This window comes from Ochotona curzoniae, unplaced genomic scaffold (assembly GCF_017591425.1).
Source record: "Ochotona curzoniae isolate NIBS_2020 unplaced genomic scaffold, NIBS_Ocur_1.0 contig_3432, whole genome shotgun sequence".
Classification (NCBI taxonomy): domain Eukaryota; kingdom Metazoa; phylum Chordata; class Mammalia; order Lagomorpha; family Ochotonidae; genus Ochotona; species Ochotona curzoniae.
Genome location: NW_024465859.1, coordinates 19,720,989 through 19,747,906, shown reverse-complemented (window position 1 = coordinate 19,747,906; position 26,918 = coordinate 19,720,989). Strand labels below are relative to the sequence as shown.

At 45.1% G+C, this 26,918-nt stretch overlaps 1 protein-coding gene across 1 annotated transcript; it reads right to left on the bottom strand.

Moving 5' to 3' along the window:
* Positions 1–361: 361 nt before the first annotated feature.
* ACCSL (1-aminocyclopropane-1-carboxylate synthase homolog (inactive) like) lies at positions 362–18,025 on the bottom strand. Its single transcript, XM_040980271.1, has 15 exons — positions 17,531–18,025; positions 16,330–16,389; positions 15,862–15,932; positions 15,391–15,460; positions 15,071–15,137; positions 14,039–14,136; positions 13,652–13,729; positions 13,231–13,331; positions 12,239–12,328; positions 10,868–10,913; positions 10,633–10,774; positions 8,564–8,706; positions 8,326–8,479; positions 7,205–7,286; positions 362–1,070 (listed from the first exon to the last, which is right to left on the bottom strand). Exons 1-15 carry the CDS (start codon positions 18,023–18,025, stop codon positions 362–364), a joined length of 2,406 nt encoding a protein of 801 aa, XP_040836205.1.
* Between the last annotated feature and the right edge of the window lie 8,893 nt (positions 18,026–26,918).

Below are 26,918 nucleotides of genomic sequence, written 5' to 3'. Positions count from 1 at the left end.
TTCAGTGCTAATCTGAGGATAAGGGGAAGGTCGACCATCTGACTGCCTAGCACCATTAGAATACACAATAAGGCTGTTAATTACGCTACTGTGTCTGCGTGATCGCTCCCTCTGTCACCTGTGTCAAACAGGATGTGATTTTAAGGTTTAAAAACATTTTTGCTTTAGTCTATCAGCGTCTTGCTCTGTGGCTGCTATCCAGCCAGTAAATACAGACTGTAAACTTCAACATCTTTGTGTTTAATGTGATCTCTGATCAACCTCACAACACCTCCCCCATTTTCCCAGTCCTGGTGTGCGTACAAGCTTGGATATATCAAAAGATAGGTGAGGAGGGGGCAGCCCAGTGACCCCCTTGGAGCTAAATTACGCTCCACGAAGTCTTCAGCGCCCTTCCCGAACTGGCTGGGCTCTCCCCAGCGCTCACCTCGGTGAATAGCCCGGGTCTTTGGAGTGGCAGCGGGGCTGGCAGAGGAGGCCTGCGTAGGGGCTCGGCCTGGGACGGGGAGCGAACCGCTCCCGGCTCCAGGTGTCCACCGGGAGCGCACAGCCACACAGACGTCGGAGATCGGCTTTGGGATTCCGCAAAGAGGTACGGCTGGCGGGCATTAAACACCGACAGGTCCTCCCCGGTAGGACGGAGGAGGCCACGGGAGAGACGGCTCCCGGATTCCGGGAGGAAGTGTGCGCGGGTCGAGACGGAAGAGCCGAGACGCTTTCGTAAAGCGCACGGAGGGAAGAAGGCCCGGCTGTCAGCTTCTCGGCCAGCTTGGGGACCGCCCCGGTTGGGCGGCAGCGCCGACACCGCTCTGCTCACGTGCGATCTGAGGCCCGAAGGCTGTCCCCCAGTGCTGGACGCGCGGCTGAGTCCGGGAGGGCCCCGGAACCAGTGCGGCCGGACACGGGGCGCCCGGGCCGGATTTCCGGGACTGCCCCGAGCGCATCTGCCCCACCTGGCGCTCGGTGAATGAAGCCCCTGGGCCGAGGCCTGCGCTTTAGGGGGGCGCACGCGTGATGCTGGTGGTAGTAGGGTCGGGTCGGGTGGGGTGGGGTGGCTGGCCGATCCCTGCCTACGCCGAACACGGAAGAGCGGCTGGAACTGAGGAGAGTCCTCCAGGAAGGGCTTGATCACCGGCTCCCAGCCCGGAGCTGGCTGGGATCCTTCCTGGCTGGCACCAGGAGGCTCACCACCCCTCGGCTTTTCAGAGTTTAGCAAAGCGAGCCCCTGGGAACGCTTGTGCCTCTGATGTCAACTTTCTCTCCCTCAGTTTGCAGTTTCTCTGTCCTCCTTTTAAAGCTCATAAGCCAACTCCTGAACTCTGAGGGATGCCGCTTGGGACATCTTTGTCCCCTGTCACAGGTGAACCCCTGCAGAAGGTTGCACTTCAGAGACTAGTTTCCAGCTGTGCACACTGTAGGAGGCAGGTAGTAGTGGGGAGTCTCCTTCCCTCCATCCCTCTCAAATAAGTTAAAAGGGAATTTCTGGATGCCGTGGGTACCTACAGCAGGGAGAATTATTTCCATCCCTTCAAAGCCCTACAGACGCTTAACAGGACAAGGCAAGAGTGTCCTCTCTCACTGCTTTTATTCTTAGCAGTACATCTACAATAAAGAAAAAGCACGCACCCTGAAAAGGGAAGATGGAAAATAGTTTCTATTCACAGACAACGCCTACTTCACTCATTTAAAGGATACTAGGGCGAATACTAATGGCCTACTCACGGGACTAATAATAATGACCTTAATACTGTGGCTAATCAGTGAATTTAGCAAGGCTGCAGGATACTGTGGGGGGATGATGCCTCATGCGTTCATTGCAAGCGATAGTTGGGTTCTGAAGACAGAGCCGTGGCACATTGGAGGTGTTGGAGCAGAAGGAGGAGTTTGGCAGGGACTTGAAGGTGGGAAAACAGAACCCAGCAAGTCCACTGTCACTGGAGCTTGAGGGGATTGGGAGAAAATCTGGGAGGAAGGAGCTAGATCATGAATCTTTGAAAATAAACCGTTAAGGACTGCAGACTTCCACTGAGAACAATGGGCCTTCTGATGAACAATTATAAAACAGGTTAACCTAATTGACATTTATAGACTATGATACAGAGCAATCGCAAAATTACCCGTGAAGCACTGAGCAGGTTAAATCAGACGCTCCAACAAGTGCACCCATGAGCAAATCTCAGTAAATTTTGAAGGACTGAAATCACACCATCTACTCTAGTCGCAGTGGGTTTAAAGTGAAAATCATTAACAATGGGACCTGAATAATTCGCCAAATACCTAGAAACCAAGAAACATAAGCTGACTAACCCGTAGATTTTGAAAAGCAGAAGAAATCACAAGGGAAAGTAGAAAATAGTTTTAGCTGGAGGATCATAAAATCCCAGCATATCAAAATTTATGAGCTATAGTTAAAGCAGTGCTTAGAAAGACACGAGTGGCTTGAAATGCTTCTATTGGAAAAGGAGCAGCTTAAAGTCAGTGAGCTAAGCTTCTGCATTAAGTAGCTGGAAAAAGTCCAAATGATGCCCTAGGCAAAGAAAAGGAAACAAAGAATGCTTATAAAATAGAGAAAAGAATTAATAGCACAAAAATACGAGCAAAACTCAAAGTTGGTTCTTGGAAAAGATTCATACAATTGATGTAACATTCACAATATCTGGAAAGAGAAGATCTTGCAGAAAGGATGATAAGTAAACATAAATAAAAACAATGTTATGCCAATCACTAAACCTAGGTGAAATGGAAATTTTCACTGGAAGACACAGATTACTAAAACTGGCACAAAACATGGAAAACTTGAACATGCTGCATGTGCCAAGGCAAATCCTAAAACAATTTTGTGGCTGTTATTATTGTGATATCAAAACAAATAATGCATTATCCCTCCAAAATCACAGAACAATGCCCCTCAGGAAAATAGATGCAAATTCTTTAAATATATTTATTTTTATTGGAAAATCAGGTTTACAGAGAGCTGGAGAAACAAAGATCTTCCCAATTCCCAAATGGTTACAATGATTGGAGCTGAGCCAATCCAAAGCCAGGGGGCAGGAGTTTCTTTTGGGTCTCCCACATGGATGCAGAATCCTGAGGCTGTGCCACAAACAAGGAGCTGGATCGGAAGTGGAGCAGCCAGGACACGAATCAGATCCCATATGGGATTCAGGCACATGCAAGATGAGGATTTAAGCCACTAGGCTATGACACTGAGCCAAGATGCAAAATTCTTAATAATGTGTTGAAACCATATCCAACAATATCTAAAAGGAAGATGCATGATGACACCAAGTGGATCCTTCTGAAGGAATAGCAAGTTGGTTTCTCAATAGCTTTACAAAAAATCAATGTAATTTACTTTATTAAGGGAGAAAAGTAATATAATCTCTATAGAAGCAAGTAAGAACATCTGCCAAAATTTATTTCCCATCGATGGTGAAAGTCTTGACAAGCTAAGACCAGAAGGAACTTCTATCTCAGTAGTTTGAAAAATACTTACAGTAACATATTTCAGAGCAAAAGACTGAACTCAATCCTGCTCAGTTGGAGAACTTGGCAAAGATGCCCTCTCCTACTTATTTGGTTCTATTGCAGAGATTCTAGAAGTATAATTACAATAAATAAATAAATAGTGTACAAATCGAAAAGGAAGAAAGTATCCATAAGGGCTAAACCTTGATCTTTATCTCATACCACATGCAAAAAATTATCTGAAAAATAGACAATAGACCTAAATGTAAGTGCTGCGACTAACACACTTGCAGAAGAAAAATCTTCACAGCCAAAAATCTGACTAGACACAAAATGCACAACCAAAAGTTGATCCGTGGAAATTTAAAGCTTTTGCTACTAAGAAAAGGAAAAAGAAAATCCTAGATTGGACAAGTGTTTGACAAAGGATTTGTATCTAGAATCTAGAAAGAACTCAATAATTCAATGCAAATTCAAATAATTCACCTTTTTCAAAAAGAAAAAAAAATGCTGACATGTCACGAAAACCATGTGAATTGCCCAAGAGTACACTGAAAGCAGAATGAAATCTGCTCATTTCATTCTATGAAATATCAATCTATGACCTATTCTTTCTACATATTTACCTGTAAAAATTAAATACATGAGCATAAAATGTGTGCACAAATATTCATAACTTTGATTCACAAGGCTCCCCAAACAAGAAACACCCCAATATTCAACAGTAAATGAATAAACAAGCCATGAAATATTGATGCAAGTGTATTCCTCTGCAATAAAGAAGAATGGACTACTAACACACGGTAGCATGGATCAGTATTACTTGTTGATGAGTGAAGCTGGACACACAGGACTTCACTGTGATTCCATTTACAGAGTACTAAAACTGGCAGAACTTGAGTGAGCACTTGAGTGAACACTGGGTTCCTGGGTTTTGTTCCTACCACCAGCTCCCGACTCCAGCTTCTGCTGATGTAAACCATGGGAAGCAGAGGGTAATGGCTCAGGCAACTGGGCTCCTACCACCCACTTAATAGTCCAGCATTGCATTTCTAGCCCAGCCCTGGTGAGGCCCCAGCTATTGAAGGTATCTGGGGAGTGAGCCAGTGGGTGAGCACTGCCTCTCAAAGTACAACATTAAGCAATCTTAATAAAAATTGGGTCTAGAGAATTTAATACATGGGGAAGTATGGGGACAAGAATTGGCTGGCAATGAGCAAGAAATTCTTATCTTGAATGGTAGAAATGTTCTATTCCTTGTTCAGGATGTGGGTCACTTGAGTAGAAGTTTTGAAACGTTAGTACATTTATGGCCTGTGTTCCTTATTCGAGGAGACAAATTACACCTTATTTTTCTCTTTAAAGGGTTGGTATCATGGGCACATGTACTCACTCTTTGAGGATGCCTTTGCCTCCACTTGGGTCATACAAACTCAGCTTGAAGAACAGCTAGCACATCTGAAATGTGTCTCAAAGCTCTGTATCTATGAATGTACACTAAGGGTTGCCAGAAAGTTCATGGGAAATATGCATCATGAAATAACCTATGCATGATTACCAAATTTTGTTTGCGTCAATCTTTTAATTCCATTTTTGCACCAACTTTTTGGAGCACACTCATGTACACATCAGACTTTCTGATACTTTCCCCACCATGCAAAGATTTCATGAATACTCCCACATGGAAATGCTTCAGGATCATCTTGCCATCTTAAATAATTCCAAAAACACCACACATGAGCCTGAAAAAGTTTGGTTTGTATTTGAAAAGCAGACAGACACACATATCTTCCATCTGCCAGTTCAGTTTCCACATGCCTGCAACAGCTGGAGTTAGGCCAGGCTAACATCAGGAACCTAGAACTCAGTGTGAGTTTCAACAACTTGAGCCATTACTTGCTGCTTCCGAAGGTATGCACTAGCAGGAAGCTTGGGCTGAAGCAGAGCTGAGTCTCAAACCCAAGCACTCGGAGATGGGTGTGGGCATCCCAAGTGAGGTCTTCACCCTGGGCCAGGCACATGCTCCCCCGAGGGCTTTCTGGTTGTTTGGAGGATGGTGGTAGCTCTTGCTCTATTGTGTCAGATTCAGGGTGAGGGCTCTGCAGAGAGGCTCAGAGTTGACTGTGATTCCAATAGTGGAGAACACTAGAGATGGAATTGGAAGACCCTCAGGTGCTATGAACATGTGTGTCCACCCCCTCAAAGTCCTATATTGAAATCCATATTCCCAAGGCAGCACATTGGGCTTGGGGTGACTGGGTCATGCAGGCAGAGGGAGACCCTTTGTACCTTCTGCCCTGTGAAGGGTTATAGGAAGCACAGCCGTTATCAGACATTCAATCTACCAAGATAATGATTCTGGGCTTTAGCCAACTTGGTTGTTTATAAATCACCCAGTTTCTGCTATTCTGTTGTAGCAGCCTGAATGGACTAAGCCACTAAGCTTGTCACCAGAAAGTAATTTTAAAACCTTGTAAAGGGGTTGGCACCATGGCATAGCAAGTTAAGCTTCCACCTACAGTGTCAGTATTCCATGTGGATTCCAGTTTGTATCTTGACTGCTCCACTTTCAGTCTGGCTTCCTGCTAATGGCCTGAAAAGCAGAGGACAGCTGAAGTGCTTGGATTCCTGCACTCATGTGAGAGATCTGGGAAAGGCTCCTGGCTTTGGAACTGAACTGATTCAGCTAGCCATTATGATCATTTGGGGAGTGAATCATTTGCAAGGTCTTGGTCTCACCTCTATGTAACTACCTTTGAAATAAAAATAAATCTTAAAAAAAAAAAGACTTGTAAAAACTAGGAGGGGGGAGGGAACCTGAATTTGGAATAGGAAGTAGCTGAAATTGCACACACACACACACATACCCATTAGATGGAGATAATTCTTGAAGAGAATTCTATGGAACTTGACAGCCATCACCTATAAATTATTCATCCATTGGAACTGCTTCCTTTCTAAACTGCCCCTGACCACAGACTTGATATATGACCTGCCTTAGTATTTATTTATTTTTTTATTTTTTTTTTTATTGGAAAGGCGGATATACAGAGAGGAGAGAGAGAGAGAGGAAGATCTTCCGTCCGATGATTCACTCCCCAAGTGAGCGCAACGGGCCGATACTATGCCGATCCGAAGCCAGGAGCCTCTTCTGGGTCTCCCACGCGGGTGCAGGGTCCCAAAGCTTTGGGCCGTCCTCGACTGCTTTCCCAGGCCACAGGCAGGGAGCTGGAAGGGAAGCGGGGCTGCCGGGATTAGAACCGGCGCCCATATGGGATCCCGGGCGTGCAAGGCGAGGACCTTTAACCACTTGCGCCACCGCGCCAGGCCCCTGCCTTAGTATTTAAAAGTCTCTCCCCTAAAGGTGATTATGAAGAGTGAATGAGAAGTCCAAGGCTTGGGATTTAAGAGAATATGGAATTTATTAGGTAATCAACATAAGAACCAAACTCATCTAAAATAGGTACCCAGACAGCTCCCTTTATCCATCTAGGTACCTCCACACCTTCCCATCCTGATCCCAATAAAAACATTTTGGGTATAAAAGCAAAGATTAAAAAGAGGCAAAGCTTCTTAAGACGGCAAATGCTTAGCTCGTGGAGGCTCATGGTGGGTCAGATAAGACCGTTTGTGGAGGAGCCTGTTTGCTTAGTCACAGCAACACCCTAGTCTTCACACCTCCCCTCCCCCAGCCCCAAGCATGTGATTGGATAGAGCCGGGGGCTGGGAAACAGACGCATCCGCCAGCATCTTCTCTATCCGTTTCTGTTCCTGAATCTGTTTCTGAATCTGTAACGCGCTGTGCAACCGCTGCATGGCTAGAGAGGGTACAAATGGAGACAGGAGCAAGCATTAGTGCAATTATTTCTGGTGGGCTCCAGACACAGGCAGTTTGGGGCAGACGAAAAAAGTCTGGGGTGCAAGACTACTGCATGCCAGCATGATTTCCAAGTTACAAACCTGATTTTGAAAAAAAACCTTATTGCATCAGCAGCCTGCTTGATGCTTCCATGTCCCTTATCAAATCCTGTGCCCTAGCTCATGGCCTTGGCTGTATTCAGATTTCTATTGGTCTTTAGTTCTTTCATTTGCTGTTTACCCCACTAGCCAAACAACATTCCTTAACATAAACATTCATGGCAATGAATTATTCATTGCTATATTCTCAGCAGGTGTCTGACATGTAAAAGGTAATTGAATGCAATACCCTTGGATCAGAATTGAAGCTTTGTATTACCAAACTACAGGCTCTTCTATGGCCATCTACCCTTCATACCTGCTAGACTGCCAGTCCACAAGAATGAACAATTTTTAAAAATTGTTGAAGCTGGGTGAAAGATCTCCCATCCACTGGTTCACCTCCCCAGTGCATACAGCAACCAAAGCTAGGCCAGGCCAAAGCCAGGAGCCAGAAGTTCAATTTGGATGTTCCCCACTGGGTGGCAGAGACCCAGCTATTTGAGTCATCACTTGCTGGTTCCCAAAGTGTGCATTAGGAAGAGCCTGATCTCAAGCCAGCTACTTCACAATGAGATGCAGGCATCACAGATGGCATTGTAAGCACTATGCAGAATGCCCACCCCTGACAGAGTACTTCTATATTAACATATGATCCATTGCCTCCCTCAATGGCAGGCAAAATGTGGTTATCCAAAAAGGTATCAAAAGTGAACAGGTAGAACTGGAGGTATTAGGCAATTTCTATATACCAAGAAGCTAAATTAGAGATACAAATGGAAACAAGTGGAGAGGGGTTGGAGTTAATAAAGAGAAAAGGAAGATTCAGGTATTGAGTTGCAGAGGAGTTGGTGGAGTATCTTTAGGGAGTGCCAGGATCAGAAGGCCAGCACCACTCACCCACTTCCAGCGTTGGAAGTTTTTCTGCAAACATGAGGCGGAACCAGCCAGGCTCTTTACACTTGAAGCTTTTGCCACGAGATAACATCAGCTTCATGTCCAGAAAGTGCTGATGGAGGGCCAGTTCTTCATTAAATGTACATGGTTCTAGGTACTAGGGAAGAAGAGTAGTGCTAAGCCTAAGACCCACCTGACAGGTCCACCCGAGTACACGAGGTTTCTTACTGCCTGGACTCACTGACTTCAAGTTGATCCAGACGTAGAGGCCAGCGCCACCACTGAGAAAGGGGATTCCCAATAGCTTCAGCTGACCAGTGACATAATTGTAGGCCTTCCTGAGCCGTGAGTGGTTAGTTGGCAGGTACACTGTGTTGATCCATTCTGGATGGGCAGAAGAAAGCCATCATGGAACTGATAGCAGGGATTTGCCAGATGGTTCCTCCCCAGATGCTTCCCATTTAGATTCCATGCAAGCCATGTTGGTAACCAAGACCGACTCAGCCTGATAGCCTAGCTGACGTCCGTTATACCCAACCCACCCACCTCTCCTCTATGGCTCTACTGATAACAAGCTTCCTAATGGTCTAGAAGGAAGGTTCCCTTAGAGTTCACACCCCTGAGACAAGGAGCCCAGGTAGCTCTGAGGACTGGATGCCACCATTGTGCACTGGGCAAACAGTAGAACTCAAGGTCCTTTTCACCTCACATAGGATACAGAGAACCTCAGGCATGCTTGGGGATGCTCTTTGTTATAGCTCTGTGATAGAACTTGGCAAGGGGGGGGGGCTTTAAGAAGCTCTGATGCCCAGTTTATACCCCCTAGATCTTAGAATCACTGGGGATGGAGCCCACACATCAATATTTAAGATTCCCAAGTAATTAAGACACCACTTGATGTGTTGCCTACATCCCATGTCAAAGTGCCCAAGTTTGAATCCTATCTCCTTATTCCAGCTTCCTCATGACATGGACACATCTGGATAAGCAGAAGATGGCTCAAGGACATAGTTCTCTGCCATCCACATAGGAGGTCCAGACTGAGTTCTAGGCTCCTGGTTAACCTGGTCCAGCCTCAGATGTTATGCATATTTCAGGAGTGAAATAGTAGATAGAAGATCTTCCTGTTTATGTGTCTTAATCGTTTACTCATCTATTTATTTGAAAGAGTAACAGAGATGGGGACAAAGAGCCAGGGATCTTTCATCCGCTGGTTCATTTCTCAAAAACACAATAGCCAGGGCTAGGCCAGGCCAAAGCCAGGAGTCTGGAACTCCATCTGGGTATCCCATGTGCGTGATAGGGACTCAAGTATGTGAGCCATCCTCTGCTTCATTCCCAGGTACATCAGCAGAGAGCTTAATTGGAAGCAGAGAAGCCAGGGTTAAAACTTGTGTTCTAGCATGGAATGCCAGCATTGCAGGTGAAGGCTTAACCTGATGTGTCACAGAAATAGCCTGTGTTTTAGATTAAAAAAACAACTTTCAAATTGAAGTTCCAAGGAATTCCAAGGTGCATCCAAGGTTAAAAACCAATATTCTATTAGTTAGGATCTGATTTCTGCCAAAATGTCAACGTGTCTGGCATTACGTAGGAACTATCCTGTGGCCTTCATCTGATCTACCCTCTTGCCCATCTATTGTTTAAAAGCTATTCGCTTTCAGCTAACCAATCGAGTGACGTGACTGTCTCAATACATCACAGCTATAAGTTTAAAACTTCCAGCCTGGATCTGAATTTTCAAAAGGGGTCTTTGCCACGCTTGGGCCTTGGCATTAAAGAGGGAATTGTCCTTGGAGGTCAGAATTCTCTTGAGCTTAATGGAGAAGGTGAATGTAGATGCCGTAGACCTTATGATGTCAACTTGTTTCAAGGATGGTTCTTTTTCAGCCACTTGGGGAGGCAAGATTAGATTTTATTAAGTTTCAGAACCTCTTGTTACCTTTGTCTGAAGTGAGCACAGTGTTGGGGTGCAAAAGACAATCACACAAAGACCAGTTTCTGAAGTTTCTACTTTCAGGCCTCAGAATAACTATTATAACTATTCCCAGGCAGAGTGCAGCAACTCAAAGACCATTCTGTGTTATAGAACAAGATCTCTGCTTCCTATCCACATGTGACTGCCCCATCTGAGCTATAATCTGCCCTCCTCCAAACTTCACATCCTGCCATGGTTTAACGTGAGACAAAGAGTGAACTCAGCAAGTTGAGAACACACCAGAGTCCCAAGCAAATCTAGCATGATTTGCTGGGACTCTCCGTGGCCATGATATCTGCCCGAGACGCTGGCCTGGAGGTGGAGCCCAGTACCTTTGTCTTGGAGCAGGCGGTGTAGTTTGTACTGGGCAGTGCCAGAGGTACTGTGGAGGTAGCCAAAGGAGCACACAGCAGAGGCCACATCCTTGTTGTGGGTGTACAGAGCGCCAAAGCGGAAGCCAGAGATGCCAAAATCCTAGAGGAAGAGAGGTAGAAGAGGGAACATCTGGTTTGTCTGCCTTCCATTCACTTCTCCCTTTCCCATCATGGATGGGCAACTGGGGCTCACCTTACTAGTTCCCCAGATCACGTGGGTCCTGTTGGGGTCAGGCAAGCTGGAGAACAAATGCAAAAATCAAAGTTATGCAGAAGTATTTGAAGGATGCAGACTTGGGATCTATAAGCAGAAATGGGAAGACAGACTTCAGATCCTTCCTAGGCAGCATGGCCTGAGGATCGCAAAGTTTAAGAAACTGCTCCTCCAGTTAAGCCAGAAGTCACAAATTCCCCATGAAGGTTGAGATGGAGCAGCTCCCGCACACCCACTGAATAGGACCCTCAAGTCCAGTTCAGAAGCCTGACTTGGGCTGTTTCTACACCTGCTCCAAAGCTACCTTCTTTGCAGCTGGCTCTCCAGATGTGGGCCACCCACACTTGAATACTTTGTGAGGCAGACTTATCGAGCACCCATCCCCAAATCTTTGCAATACAGAACACCAGGCCAGGCCAAAGTCAGGAGCTGGGAGCAGTCCAGGCCTCCCACATGGGTGGAAGGAACCCAATTACTTGAAGCTGCACTTGCTCCCTCTTGGGATCTGCATTGTCAGGAAGCCACAGGCAAAGGAGGAGCTGAGCAGTAAGCCAGGTGCCACAGCATGGAGCACAGGTATCTTAACTAAACGTGTCCCATTCACAATTTTTAGAAAATGCTCACCTATAGCTATTTTAAAAGCTTTTTACGTAATTTCATTTTATGTGAAAGGCAGAGGGAGAAAGAGCTCCCAACTGCTTGATGTAGTCCTCAAATGGCCACAGCAGCAAGGATTAAGCCATGTCCATGACAGAAGCCTGGAATTTAATCCAGCTATTCCAAGGACTTGATAGGGACCCAAGTACTTGAGCCCTCATCTGCTCCCTTCCTGGGTATGCTTTAGGGAGAATCTGGCTTTGGAAAGGGAAGATCCAAGACAGGAGCCACATTCCAATATGGAATGCAAGTGTTCCAAGCCGAGTCTTACCCACTGTGCTAGAGAACCCCCACCCCTCATCTATCCCTTACTGCCAACCTTTGCTAAACTGTTCCTTCTGCCAGGAATGCCCTTCCCTTGCTTTGTTGGAATCTTATCTCTGGGGCCAAAGAATAAGTTTTAAAAAGTTCCGTCTTGCTGTGTGCTTTACCTGTGCTCTACAGGAACACCCTGACCTGCTTTGGCACTTTCTAATAAACTTTGCCAGTATAGTTTGTCTCAATCTCAAGCCATCTTATATACAAAATAGCATTTATGCTAGAAGACACACGGAAGTTGAAGGCTTTACTTACTATACTCACTACCCCACTTAACTCAGTCACTGTCAGATAGCAAATAAGTTGATGGCACACAGACTCCTGCAAAGCAGGAATCTGTCTCAGCTGGACTTGGCAATGAGAGCCACAACTCACCTTTCTATGCTCAGCACGCTGTGGAACTTGAGAGAGTCATCAAACACAGTGAGCATGTAAATCTCATCTATGATCACATGCAAGTAATTCCTGTAGTTAGGTGGAAGAGAAAGAACAAGATCTAGCTTCTCTCCAATTTTCATTTACCTAATGTTCCTCTCTGGGTACAGAGAAGATCCTCCAATTTTCCCCAGCAGCCCACGTAACCCTTGTAAGGTAGCAAGAGGTGATAGATCACAAGGGACCCTTGAACATGGCTTAGAGGGAACACAGAAACACATGAGAACTTCTTGAACCTTTCGACCGTCAGAGACCAGTGGAAAGAGGGTGGGTGCCCTCTTTCAGTGTTTTAGTCTGATACAATCAGGAATCCCCAGCCAGGGTCTGAGCCGAGTTGGTGGCACCAAGTGAGCTCCATATATGTACATCATTTCATTTACTCCAACAAGCCTTTGTGTGGTCATCTCCATTTCACAGATAACCTCTTCAAGCCTAGTTTCCCTTTAAGTGAATTCCATCTGCTAGCAGGTGCTGGAGCTGGGCTTTACACCTCGTTCTGTTGAAGTCTTGCCCACTGAGCTTGAATGTTTGTGCCTCTATCCCTGCGTTCTGCTATTAGTGATTAGGGTTAGCCATGAAGTTTAAATAGGTCTATTCCTTCTGAGAAAAAGTGCAAAATTTACTTGCCCAGCTAGAACCGATTCAGGATTCTAGAATGTTCTTAGCAATGGACCATTGATGTTCTACAGGGACACATTCTCAAAGTATACAATGACCATTGGGTGAATATTTGTACTAAGCAACAGATAGCAAAGAAAGGGCAGATTGATCAAAGCAGCAAATGCATGGGCACATTCAGTTTCAGTTCATTGTATGCAGCTCTGCAATGTTTGACAACATTATTTAGGGTAAGTTATTTTCTAGTTTGAGTGGACTATGAATGATGTGAATCCTTTCAGGAACCTCAGAGTCTTGAGGGGTGAAACTCATACCTCTTGGCAAATTCCAGGTATTCCTTCAGTGACTCTTGGGAGTAGATGTCACCCAAAGGATTCTGTGGGTTGATTAGCACAAGGCCTTTGACTCTTTTCCCCTAAGAATGCAAATGTGAGTGAACAGGAGCCCTTCACATCCACCCCCAATGCAGTCAAGCAGCCCTGTAGGACAAAGTGCCTGGTAGCCGACATTAAGACGACCTGGGTAGGATCTCAAGTTAGCACCTACCATCATGTCCACAGAGGGGAAAGCAAGAGGGTCTGGTTGCATGGCCCCTATGGGAAATGGCTCGGGCATCATTCACAGTCTCCAACTAGTGAGTCCACCAGGTGTTGAGCAAATTGTCCTCCTGTCTCAGTACTGAACTTTGTTCACAGCCAGTAGTGATCACCCTGAAAATAGTTATTTCCTCCTCACCTTGAGTCTAGCTTCAACCATGGCTCGCTCCAGCTTTTTCACAGTGAGCTGGAAAGGACTGGTGTTCTCCTCGGTGATCTAGAAGAGAAGCAACACTGAGAAATGCCACCCTACCCTGCCCCACCATGAAAAGCACCTGGGCCTCAAAGATCCATTCCCAGGAATTTACACAAGCCCTGGCCTTTGTGCCAGGTGCCAGTACCACCACAAGCCTTGTTCATTCTTTACCCTTAGCTCCGTTTCTGTAGTGTAGTGGTTATCACATTCTTTACCTTCTCCCCGACCTTCACTCACAAGTAAATAAAGGTAGGACCCATATTTCCTTTAAATGGCTCTAGACTCATGCATTGCCCAGGTGAACTGATCAGGGGAGGGCTCCATTCTGACCTCACTCTCTAGGTGGACGCAAATCAGTTCAACTTTGGCATACAAGTAGGAGCTAAAGATGAAGCCACCATAGAAGGGAGTGGGGATGAGAAAGGCATCTGGAAAGGCATAAGGAGGCAAAGTTATCAATTCAGGTTCCCTCTGTCAGAATACACTACCTCCCCACCCCCATGCCCAGCCCCACCAGCAACAAGGTTACCAGCAGTAAATGTCAGTTGGGTCATCCCTTCCGTCCAGGGATTAATGTTCTTGCACACAGGATCTACAAAACTATCCATTCTTACAGATGTTATTTGGAAACAAAACTATTTTCCTCTCCTGGAGTGTATTATGAGAGAAGGCAAACAATAAGGCTATATATGGCTCAGCGTCCCAGGCACAAGTGAAGCTAGGCTTGCTGATGGTTGGCTGTCTGAGCACCAGGAATGTTTTATCTGTTCCAGGCCACAGACTCGAGGGCAAGGATGCCCATGCACAAGGACAACTTGGGTTATTTGGACCTAGTGATATCATATGTCTTTCTTCTCATGCATTTGGCCTCATGAAGCAAAGACTCGGTCCTTATTAGTGCAACAGAACCATCTTGGCCACTTCTTTGCATGTACCCAGAGACCATCAAGACCTCAGGGTCTTGATAAGGCATCATTAGGAGGGAGGTTGAGAATTGGTCTCTCTCATTTCTTTGGTCCAAGACCAATTATAATTAGGCTTTTTTTTTTTTGAGGTAGGAAGTAGTCCATATAGTTTAAATCAGTTACCAGGGCTTTCTATGTTGTAACTGAACCGCAAAGTCCAATTACTAATATAAGGGGTTGCCTTCCATTGTCATTGTTCCTGAGGTATATCGCCTTGAGGAAATCAAAACCCATCACTGCCCTAAAATATGGTGACTTCCTAGGCATCAGAGATGTCCCAGTACTTTAGGTAAAGACCTGGAGTCAAGATGTTCTTTTCTCTTTAAAGCCTGGTGCCTGCGAATTCCCTCAGGTGCCAGGATCTTGCCAGGATGGAAAGTAGGGCCCCTCTACTTACCCCCTGGTTCACACAGAACCATGGCTAATGCAGAGAAGACAGAGCAGCAGCCATTAAGAACAACCACCTAACAATAGTGTACGAGACAAAGAAATCACAAACCAGTATCTGTAAGGTGCAGCCATGCTACCTCCCTCCCCCGGAAGCAATAGCCACAAGCAGCCTCTTCTACTGGGACCCACAGACCTTCACTCCACCCTAGTCCTGAAAGTTCCCACTGGTTCTGCTTGTATCCCCTAGGAAGCATCAAGAGCCCGCCCCTCCGCCCCAAGGAAACAGCCCACTACCAGGTCCACAGGAAGGCTGAGCGACTGACTCACATTATCTGGATTAAGGCTGGCAGGTGCTTTGCAGTAGTAGGTCAGGAACCGAGCTAGTTCTTCCCGCAGGCTGTGAACACACCCAGAGACCCTGTGGTTCCCAGGCTCCCTTCTTTCAGGGCCTACACCCCAACCTTTTTCCAAGGACAGACTGTCCAACCTAAAAATTGCCTTTGCCATCCAGTCCAACTTCATTTTGCAAGACTATCAACTGAGGCTATCAACTCTCCAAGTCACACAGATGCTGAAGGAGAGTTGGGACAGTAACTTGAGCCTTTTGAATTGTAGAACAGTGTTATCTCTAGTATCTGAAGCTGTTAAAGAACTTTAGCTCTAGGCATTTCCTAGCAGCTGTTACCCAAGGAAATGGGGGGGGGGGCAGCCAACCCAGAATCTGGTATTTGAACTCTCCCTGGACAAGGGAAGGTATCCATGGATGAGGAAGGAGCCTAGGCGTAGAGGGTCACTTACAATGGATGCCCTCTCCAATCAGGATATTGCAGCAGGACATCCTCGATGTGGTTCATGTCACTCTGGCACAACTGTTGACAAATAGAACATAAAGACAACCAGATCAAAAGGTCTACCTATTTCATACACAGGAGTGTTTGCATATAGTTGGCCTGCTGGAAGAATAGCTGTGCTTGCTGCTCGTGTCTTAATGACCAGAGGCCTCCATCTTCTTGTCATAAAACACACAGAAACTACAGACACCTCACTGGGAAGCAACCTAGAGACTGTTAGCAGCCCAACTAGAGAATACGCCTGGATGCAATCAGCATAGGCTGGAACTTACATACACTGTTCTAGAAGGATTTCTCCACCCCTTTCCCAAATCCCTATGTCCCCCTCTTCTATCTACCAAATGCTGAGGAACATTCTAAAGTGACTGGGCTTAATGGGTGAAGCTCAGCATAGACAGCCCAATATACAACTTACCCTCTCAGTAATCAGGTCAATGCAGAGTTTGTTCTCACTGGTGCCAAGGTTAATGAAGCCCTGGAGATGGAAGGAGCTTGAGATCAGTGTCTCATTCTACGCTTTATGGACCGCTTCAAGCATATGGGGAAATATTTCATCTTGGGTTACCACAATAGAGATCTCACTTCCCCATGAAGTACTGCAATCTATGGTTGACAACTTTAAGTGTTAGAATTTTCCCATGAACCAAAAGTCTTAAAGCTTGCAAATTCCTCCCATCTAGAGTCTCAATATAAGCATTATATATCTACCAGCCATTGAGTTCTTACTCTGTGCAAGACACCAGACTAAGTCCTTATGTGAGTTGTCTCAGCTCTTAGGAAGAATATTCTGTATAATCCTGGATGTCAAGTAGACTTCAATATTCTATCAGCTGTATGACCTTTGGTGATGGGCAGAAATTCACCTGCTAGAACATCACAGGCCTTGCCCAGAATCTGTCTCTGCTATTCATAATTACATATAAAGACTCTCCAGGTTATTAAGATATTTTGACTCGCAAAGCACAATGGAGTGGACTCAGCCCAAGAAAAGCAGATGGTCACTGGCCACACCTCACTTAGACAGAAGCATAAGAGAAGCCATGGTGAGTGCTGTACTCTGCTGTGGACCTATTGCACTAAGAACCTCTGGTCTGTGCCTGTCATTGAACACATCCCTCCATGGCTGTCCATGCTTCGCCATGGCACTCATTGTCTCCATTTCTTCTGCATGGGCCTTCCTTCCCAGTTGATAACTTCCACGCACTCATTCCTGGGGAATCACCACCACCTGCTTCAGTCTTTAAAACACCTGCCAAGACAGCTGAATCAGGTTCCCTTTTAGTGCCCTTGGGATTATTATTAATCCGTTGGTTGGCCACATTCACCATTCTGCTAAGTTCCATAAAAGCAGGTTCATTCACCCCTGAGACCATAGAAACTAGATGCTTATGGGCAAGATCTGGGATTTAGGGAATGCTTGTAGGAAGTTAAGGGAATCGGAATTCAACTCTCCAACTTTCTGGTGCATGTCACCTAATTTCTGTGACTATGCCCTTACCTTCAAGGAGACATCAGCATTCCCTTCATAGGATGTGAAGCAGAGACACACAGCACTTAGCACAGAAATCAGAAACTTAGTGACTGGGGCCCTCCGGGATAACACCTCTCATTCTTACCATGCTGTTCTTGTCCTTGTGGTATTTGTCTCTTTGGTAGGCCTGGTAGTCCTGGAATCCCAACTGGAAAGAGGCAGCGATTTCAATTCCACGACTGGAGAGGTCCTGGCTGACAAGTGTAGCTCCAGATTCACTTTGTTGGGGAGTTGGGCGGTAGGGCTGAGAGGACGAGTTCACCCTCTGTACACCTCCAACAGCAGCCCTGGAATTTAGGACTGAGAGAGGCTCCTGCAGCTCCAGGCCACTCATAGCCTCAGACCACATGAGTTTGATCACCATGCGAATCAGGTCGTTCAGCTGGTCTTCATGCTTGCAGATGGCTTCAGTGTGACTCTGTTCCTCCTGCAAGGTTCTCAGGTGCGCGAAGTGATCCTGCACAGACTGCTGTAATTCCAGTAGCATTTCCAGCAGACTGATGTAGACCCTACAGTCTCTAAGGAGCTGACTCCTTGACTGGCTGCGGAGGACGGTAGGGGTGCCTGGTCGGTGACTCATCCTCCAGGTGTTCGTGTTCGCCTCAGCAGGCTTCCTGGAACCTACCAAGAAAGGGGAATCATGCTGCAACAAGGGAGACGTTCTCCAACCTTAAAGTTCCCGGCATGGTTGGGAACAGAGGTGACCTTATCCAGCCCACTCCTTGGTTATGAGCTTGGAGTAACTAAGGAAGAATCACCTATTTGTGCAACAGCAATGCCTGAGTGAACCCAAGTCGAGAAACTAGAACCCTCAACTTCAATGGCAGTAGAATTCATTCTGTCAAAAAACCCTGGGGTCCACTTCAAAGAAATGGGGAACTGAACCGGCAACTTTTGGATTCTTCAACAGAGGGGTCCCTGCTTTGTTGGGTCTTCAACTTAAAAATAAATTCTGCTGCTTTAAAAAAAATGGTAACAAAAATAGTAAATAAGCATTTTGCTAAGTAGAAGTCAATAAATGATTGCCTGAGGGCCAAATTTACCTGTCACCTTACCCTATGAAGTTTTACTCTGAGCTTTATTTACGGACTGATTATGGCTGCTTTTTACAACAGCACCATTGAGAGATGCTGTGGTCCAAATCAAAAAGTTTTACTCTCTGATCTTCTGCAGCTAAAGTTTGCTGACCGTGTTCAAGAACATCAGCCCTTGTTCGTATCTATTTACCTCCACTTTGTCCCTACCAGAAACTTGGCCTCTATCTTTCCTCATATGGCTTTCTAAAGATGCCTTCAAAGTACCAGTTGTGACAGCTGTCTTGGTCCTTACTGGTGACCATCAAAAATTGTCAAGATCATCATCAGTATCTTGGTTTCCAAACTTTGAAGCCAACCACAAATACCTCAGGGGCTAGTGAGGCCACAATTAGCAAAGTCTTACTCTTGGGTTTGATTCTGAAGCGAAATCTGAGAATCTTCATTTCTAGCAAGTTCCAAGGACTGCACTTGAAAAGCTTTGGAGTATTTAGATCAACTTCTTTTCTGAGAAGTTAGGATAACAAGAAAAACCTTCTTAAGACTTTGGAGAATCAAAGAGTCAAACAACAACCCAGTAAGGGAACCATAGGCAAGCAACTGCTGCTTATTCTTTAGGACAATACCCACATCACCATATGCCAAGACCCCCATTTTTCTCAAGCAAAAATAATTTAGATTGACACTCCTTCCATTAAATACTACAATGCCAAGTTCTTTTTCTGCCAAGTAATGTGCCCCTACATGTATAGAACCCTGTTGCTTCTTTGACAAGTTTATGACACCTACACTGCAAAGCAACAAAATGTTCTGCCCAGCCTCTCTAAGTCGTGTTCACCCTGCCTGAGATGTTTCCACAGCAACCTGTACTTTTCCTTAAGGACTTTCAATATTGTTACTTGCCTAGAATCATTCCAGGTCAATTTTCATCTCTATATGCTGCCATATTGCCTGGCACATAGGTTACTATCATAGTTAATGGGTAAGGGAGGCACAACATCAGGGATATGATCAAGCCATGATGAAAGACGGAATAGCGGTCAGTTGAAACCATAGGATAAATATACTCCAAGTCTTGACTTGGGATCCAACCATTCATCAATAGTGATACAAAGAAGTTCACTCACCCATGTTAGTAACATACTGCTGAGGCAAAAATTGGAGAAATGTGAGCATCTATGCCTAGATTAACCCTTTGTTTTATAAGCAAATCTTTGATCTTTCAACGTCTCCTAAAAGTAGGTTTTATCTAGTGGATCACAATTTCATTCAAAAATATTTGAATATCAGGAAGAAAAGGAAAAATGGAATTCCTTCGACTTGGCCTTGCAAAAATATGGTACTCATGCAGGCCAAATGGTGGTGTTAACCTTACTCTGATAGTCTCAACTATAATCACCTGAGGACTTGTAGGATGGGGTTCTCATATGGAATGTCCTGTGTCACCGTAACAAAAGTCAAAGAAGTGACAGTTCTCTGGACAGCTCTGCAGCATCAGCCAGTGCAACATAGGGACTCAGAATTTGGTCTTTCCAGTTCATGCTGGATCAGGGGTTCTGTTAGACTTCAGTCTCTGGGAGTTATTTCTGCTAACAAGACTCTATAGTCTGATACATGTGCCCTGCCTCCAGGTGCATAGGGCCTCCAGGTGCATAGAAAGCAGGAACGAGTAGGAAACCAGAGGCCAATGTGACCCAACAGGCCACTAGAGGAGAGAGGCAATCTCCCTAGGCAGGTTGACAGGGCAGAAAATGGGGGCCAAGGCAGGAAAGTGAAAGTAATGGATCTTCCTGGTAAAATGTGTTTCCTGAGAAGTTGGCCTGTAGCAAGGCCAGCAGGAAACCCAGAAACTGCATCTTTGCCAAGACTTGCCTTTTATATAGTGCAGGGGTGGGAAGGACAGACTCACTGTCTGCCATTCCCCAAATGCAGCAAGGTCCCAATACGCCAGCCCACAGCTGTCTGGTATTGGGCAAAAAACCAAACCAAAACAAAAACAAAAACAGAAACCTTACTCCTCCAAACTGCTTGGACATACTCTTGGTTTCCATATTCCTCAACCTTCTCAGCCTCCCACCATCTATTGCCGAATCCACACTCAGGTGCCTTCCATGGCAGCTAGCAGTAGGGCCTCAGGATCAGCCTTGCTGGTGCCAACACCCCTCTGGCCAAAATAGTGGAACTGACTCTGAAGAGTAGAAACTGGCAAAGGGAAGCGAACAAGGAAAGTGCAGCAGAACAGGCTGCCATGCCATCACACTGGTATGTTGTTCCTATGGAGTTACTTTTAATATTCCTTTTGCTAGTACCCCAAAAGCTCTGCCTTGCTTTTCCTCCCTTTCTTCCTCTTGCTATGAGTATCCATGAACAACCTCTTGTGTCTCAGCACTCTAACCCTACTCGAAGTCTTCTTTCTTCACACATTATGTATAATACTGTAGAACCTTCTCTCTGTTCATGTGGGAGGAAGTAGGATATAGATTCCTAAGTCCAAGTTGCAAAGTTGAAAGCACAAGTAAAGGTAATCTTGAGGAGCCTACATCTTTTTCATAGTTGCTAATGCATCACTTGGAGGATGTTCCAATTCTCTTCATTTGTATGTGAAATTGAAGTTAAAACAAGACAACTAATTTCTAGGGTTCCAGAGTAGGGTTAGGATGGAAATATAACACCTCCAATTTTAGCCTTGAAGAGAAGTACGAATTAGCAGAAAATAGTGAACCAGCAGAAAAAAAAATTAGTCCTTGAATGGGCTACAGTCTCATGTCAGACAATGTCCTGAATGTCTCAAGTTCTGAAACTTAATTAAGATCGTTTTGAATTGTAGGTGAGTCAGAGGTCCTTGCAGAAGCCAGCAGATACTCTGAAAGCTGTTGTTTTATACCAAGTTTCTTGAAGAGTCATTTTTGTAGGGTAGGCACTTGGCACTTGAGGTGAGACACCATTTGGAATATCCTCAAATCATACTAAATGCCTGGGCTGGAGTTTTGCTTTCTGCTAATGCAGACTGTGGGAGGCAGCAGGTAACAGTCCCAGTACTTGGGTTTTGCCACCACATGGGAGAATCAGACTGAGTTCCAGACTCCAGACTTAGGCTGGTCCAGTCTTGGCTATTGTGCATTTTTGATTAAAGCAGACGCAATGGAAGAATTCTCACCTTTTCTCCTTTCTGCTCATCATCTCCCCACTCAACCTTTCCTTTCAAACAAAATATAAAATACTGAAGAATTATTCTTCAGATGAGTGTTCAGCACACAGAAAATCCAGGCACAGGAATAAATAACGTATAATAAAACCAGCACAGACAACAGAAGTATCAACTAAACTCTAGCTGTTGGGAGTAGTTAGTAAAATAATTCTCCAGCGGATAAAAACAAATCTTGAAGTTGAAAGATTAAAATGTATCAAAAAGCCAGATTTGAAAGACAACTAGAAATTCTAGAAGTTAATAACCAGTGCCCCCAAACTGAAAATTTTAGTACAAAGGTTTAACAGATTAGATACAATAGAAAATAGGGACCTGAAAGAGGAAGATGAAGAACTTTATAGAATGAAGCATAAAGATGAAAGATTTAAACACACACACATTCACATTTTTGTGCCAGGATAAAAGGGGTTAGAAACAAGTTAAATATGATATTTCACAAGAGATAATCAGATACGAAAATATGGATGCATTTCAGAAGTCCAAATGCAAGCAAGAATAAAGAAATCTATACTTAGCATTATGATAAAGCTACAAAATTTAATAGGACACCTCAGAGAAGTCTAGGAAAGGGGTTACTTTTAAAGAAACAGAACAAAATCTGACTTCAGCAACAGTGGAAATCTAAATGCAATACTGTGTATGGTTACTGTATTGAAAGGAAAGAATTCCAAGCCTAGAATCTTGTGACCATCACAGGGCTCCAACAGGCAGTACCGATTTCTCCCCCTAGACTGCTGGATTTACTGTAAAAGACTAACTATGGGAGCAAGCAAGTTTGTCTTTAACAGCTGAGCCCAGCTGAGTGAGAGAAGCTGAGCAAACAGAACAGGCTGTCCTTATGGAAATAAGCAGAAGTAACCAGCAGTGACAGTAATCTTAACAGTGGTCATCTGGGAAAGGGATGTGGAAGGTACACTGGGTCCTAAAAAATAGTTTTTTAATCAGCACATACTGTTTGTATGCAATATGGGGGCACAATATGATAATTCAAGATAGGTATATAAAGTGTAAGGCTCAACTTAGGGCACTAGGCATTTCCTGCTCAAACAGTGACTATTTCTGCAAGTTAGAAACCTTCACTTTTCCAGTTATTTTGGAATATTTCACAGACTGCTGTAGATATGGTTACTCAACGTGCTACAGAACAGAAGAACACAATACCAGTGGATTAGACCAGGCTGAAACTGAAATGCTGACTCATGCTTGTTAGGGACCCAACCACTTGAGGCATCATTGCTGCTTCCCAGCTCTGCATCAGCAAGAAACTAGAACTGGAATGGAGCTGGGATTCAAACTTAGGCCCAAATACGGGATGTGGGGTCCCAGGTGGTATCTCAACCACTCAGCCAAACATCTATAACTATGTTTTAGGGTCCCTATCTAATTTTTTCACCCCATCTTTTCTTTATCCCCTTCCAACTTCTTATCACTTCATTCTACTTTATGCAATAAAATTTTCAATTTCCACAAATGAATGAGGATACATCATTCGTTTTTCCACTTGGAAAACTTTCTGGAGATAAAGGATTTCTATTTTGATATATGGTGATGGTCACATGGCTCTAGCTGCTGGTCAAAGCTCAAACGATACATACTAATATTATGGAAGTACTAATTTTGAAATACAGCCATACTTATGGTTCTGCAAAATAGAAATAACCAAGTAAATGTATTTTCAATGCTAGTTATTTAGGAGGAAAGCATGGGGTAGGCACTGGATTTACTGAAGATACTGGCTTTCTTGGTAGGCAGAAAATGAAGAGCCAATATTATAAGATCAAAAGCTAATCTAACAGAGGATTAGGACACAGAAACATGATGGTCTAGACATCATTTTGAACCATCCTATGATTACAGCTAAGTCTGGATGAAATAGACAATTTAGAAAAAAGAGTTCCCTCCCTATACATACAATTTGTTCATTCTAATTCTAAATGGTTAATTTCCATAGAAGTTGTTCAAGACACTCTACAAATAAGTACCTGCTCCAGACAGCCTCATAGGAGAATTCTGCTTATTTAAAGGAATATCTTATTCCGGTGCCATTTACACTGTTCTAGAAAGAGGGATCTATATGTTATCAAATGATTAGTAAGATTTGGTGACATTTATAACAAGGCACTGTGGATGAGTCTCACCTATGTTTAGATTATGAATGCCTTAGAGGCTGAACAACATTTAGCAGGCAGAATCCAGCAGCAAGGATAGTTAATACTAGGATGTATACCAAGAGATCCTAGAAAGGTTAAAAAGAAATCACTTGATTTATTCAGAGGTGTTTTTAAAATGTTGACAAAAAGCAGACACCTTGGCTTAGATGATACAAAATGAACGAGTACATTTTTAACATGAAAATAAACGTCTCAAAACACCAGCCTACTCCTCCACTGTGAGACAAGGGTGGAATCCTCACAAAGCCTGCCAATCATCAAGAGCAAGTGTCTAACACTGCAATAAAGATTTCACCAAGCATATCAGGCAAAGACATGAGAATCAGAATAGGAAGTCTTGAGGTAGGTGTTCTGCCCAGCAGCAAAGATGCCCAAACGCCCATGGGATTGCCTGGGGTGAATTCCACCTCTAGCTCCCAATTCAAGCTTCAGCCAGTGCAGCCATATGGTCCAGGCATGTCATCCCTGTGGGAGAATGAAACTGAGTGCCTGGCTCTGACCTGGCAGACTTCTGGAATGTAAACGGGAGAATGGGAGCTCTCCCACTCCCCCTTTCTCAAATAAACGAATGTTTTTAAATGCATTTTAAAGAAACAGATTATGCTAGCCTAGCTATTAGGATATCTCTGTACTGCTTCGAAGCACCCAGGTTCAGTTCCTGGCTCCAGCTTCCTGTCAATGCAGACCCCAGGAGGCAGCAGTGATGCTCAAGTGGCTCATTTCCTGCCACTCAAGGGAGACCTACAGAGAATTCCCAGTTTCCGACTTTGACCTTGGTCCAGCCCTGGCTATTGTGGAGATCTCAACAAGGAACCAGTGCTTGGGGGAGCGTTCTTGCTTGTTTGCCTGCTCACACTTTTCCCTGACTGCCTCTCAAATACACGGCCTCTGGACGAACTTCCATCTACAGATTACTGCTCTAGGCCTGAAAAACATCATTAGGAAAGATCTACAAGAGAAGCTTAATTTACCAACAAGGCACAGCAAGAGGTTAACAATCGTAAATTAGGAACAGCTGCAACAACGCCCTGGCATAAGAGATTTCATCACAATACTCAGAATGCGGTACAATTCAAAGCTATTGCAACCTTTGGCGATTTTTCATTTAATGTTTTTAGACTGCCATGGGCCACAGGTAACAAACATGGAAAGCAAAACTGTGGGTAAGGGAGGGAATACTATACAAGATGACTTCCGAAAGTCTAGGAAATGGAGTGAAAAGTCTGTTCAGTGTCCAAAATACTTGAAATGCGAGCTCTGGTGGGGAGGAGCACCTGAAGGTTCATGAATTGTATAACATGAAAGAAAAAACCCTGCATGGGCTTTGAAACAAGTTGTTTTTTGCACCATAGTAAATGTATTTTTTTTTTTTAAAGATTTACTTTTTATTTTTATTGGAAAGGTGGATATACAGAGAGGAGAAGAAACAGAGAGGAAGATCTTCCCTCCGATGATTCACTCCCCAAGTGAGAACAACAGCCGATGCTATACCATTCCGAAGCCAGAAGCTGCTTCCGGGTCTCCCATGCGGGTACAGGGTCCTAAGGCTTTGGGCCATCCTCGACTGCTTTCCCAGGCCACAGGCAGGGAGCTGGATGGGAAGCAGGGCTGCCGGAATTAGAACCATCGCCCACATGGGATCCCGGGCGTGCAAGGCGAGGACTTTAACCACTGCGCCACCGTGCCAGGCCGTAAATGTATCTTTTAACTCCACATCTCCCTCCTGAATGTCTTGACTCCTCTTCCATCAACAGCTATCTTGGATCCAGAAACCACCTCAAGTTCACCTTATGAGCATCACCTGACTGAATCCTGGAATTGGCTCTCTTGGGAAGACATCACCACCGGCCACAGTATAGCAAGACCCCAAGGAACAACTCAGTGGTACCAATGACACAAGTAGGATCTTAAACCTAAGGCCATTGAATCCAGACTGACCCTACTGTCCCTACATGAGACCCCTTCCTGGAAGGATGCAAATATCCTCAAAACTTGCCAGTTGCTCGTGGGGACCCACAACCCCCTTAAGTCTACCAAGATCCCCACCCTCCTGGGGCCCAGGAGCCCCAAAGCAATACATGGCCCAAAGCTCCCGTCTCACTCCGTATCCCACAGCCAGCACCCACCCTCCTCTGTCCAGCCATCCCACACTCACCCTTCAGTTTAAACTCCTTACCACCGACCTCCCAGTGAAACCGTCTGTGACTGGCAGACCCCAAAGAGCTGCAACACAGGCCGCCCTCCTCACACCCAGCTTGCTTGCTGCTCTGGTTAGCATGTTCTGCTTTTAAGGACGGGGGTGTGGGGAGGTGGTGTTTCAGGGCTAATTAATTAATAGAATCCACCTTTTCCCTTTCATGAAGATCTCCTCAGGTGCTCCCCCGTGCCTTGTACGTTGACAGAGCCCTGTAGTGAGGCCAGAGTTTTCAAACCCTGGAGGGTATGGGTATCACCTGGGACCCCAAAGATGCTAAGGAGCCCCAAGCTCTATGAAGCAGTTAGAGGCTGTAGACTCTGTCAAGATCACCAGGTGATTCCAACACCCACCAACCACTGAGAACTTACTGGAGAAGGGAAATCCCAGTTAAAGTACTAATGAGCTCTTACTTTATTCTGTGGCTCGGGAGGCCTTGATTTGAGAGCAAGTTGAAGTACATTAACCTAGGGCAGAAACGACAACTTGACTAGGAAGCTCCCAGTCCCCCATGGCACTTCTGATTCCAGTTTCTCAGTGATGCATGTCCTGGGAAACAGTGAGTAAGGGCTTAAGTTCTTGGGTCCTGGTCATCCACGTGGAAGATCCTGACTGAGTTTCTGACTCCCAGCTTCAGCTGGGTCCAGCCCCAGCATTTGGGGAATGAACGAGCAGATGGTGGAACTCACTCTCTCTCTCTCTCTCTCTCTCTCTCTCTCTCTCTCCCTCTCCCCCTCCCCCTCCCCCTCCCCCTCCCCCTCCCTCTCCCTCTCCCTCTCCCTCTCCATCTGCCCCTGTATTTCAAACATACAGAAAAATATTAATCTGACCTCTCAGAAGCCATGACCACCTTCACAATTCTTCTC

What these genes read in the sequence shown, in the direction of transcription:
- ACCSL (XM_040980271.1), bottom strand. Translation starts at nt 18,025, where the DNA reads ATGAGTCACCGACCAGGCACCCCTACCGTCCTCCGCAGCCAGTCAAGG. An exon ending in CCAGCCTTAATCCAGATAAT is followed by an intron (nt 15,138 to 15,390) that starts GTGAGTCAGTCG and finishes CACTATTGTTAG; the next exon opens with GTGGTTGTTCTTAATGGCTG. An exon ending in CCGCCTGCTCCAAGACAAAG is followed by an intron (nt 8,707 to 10,632) that starts GTACTGGGCTCC and finishes CTGCCCATCCAG; the next exon opens with AATGGATCAACACAGTGTAC.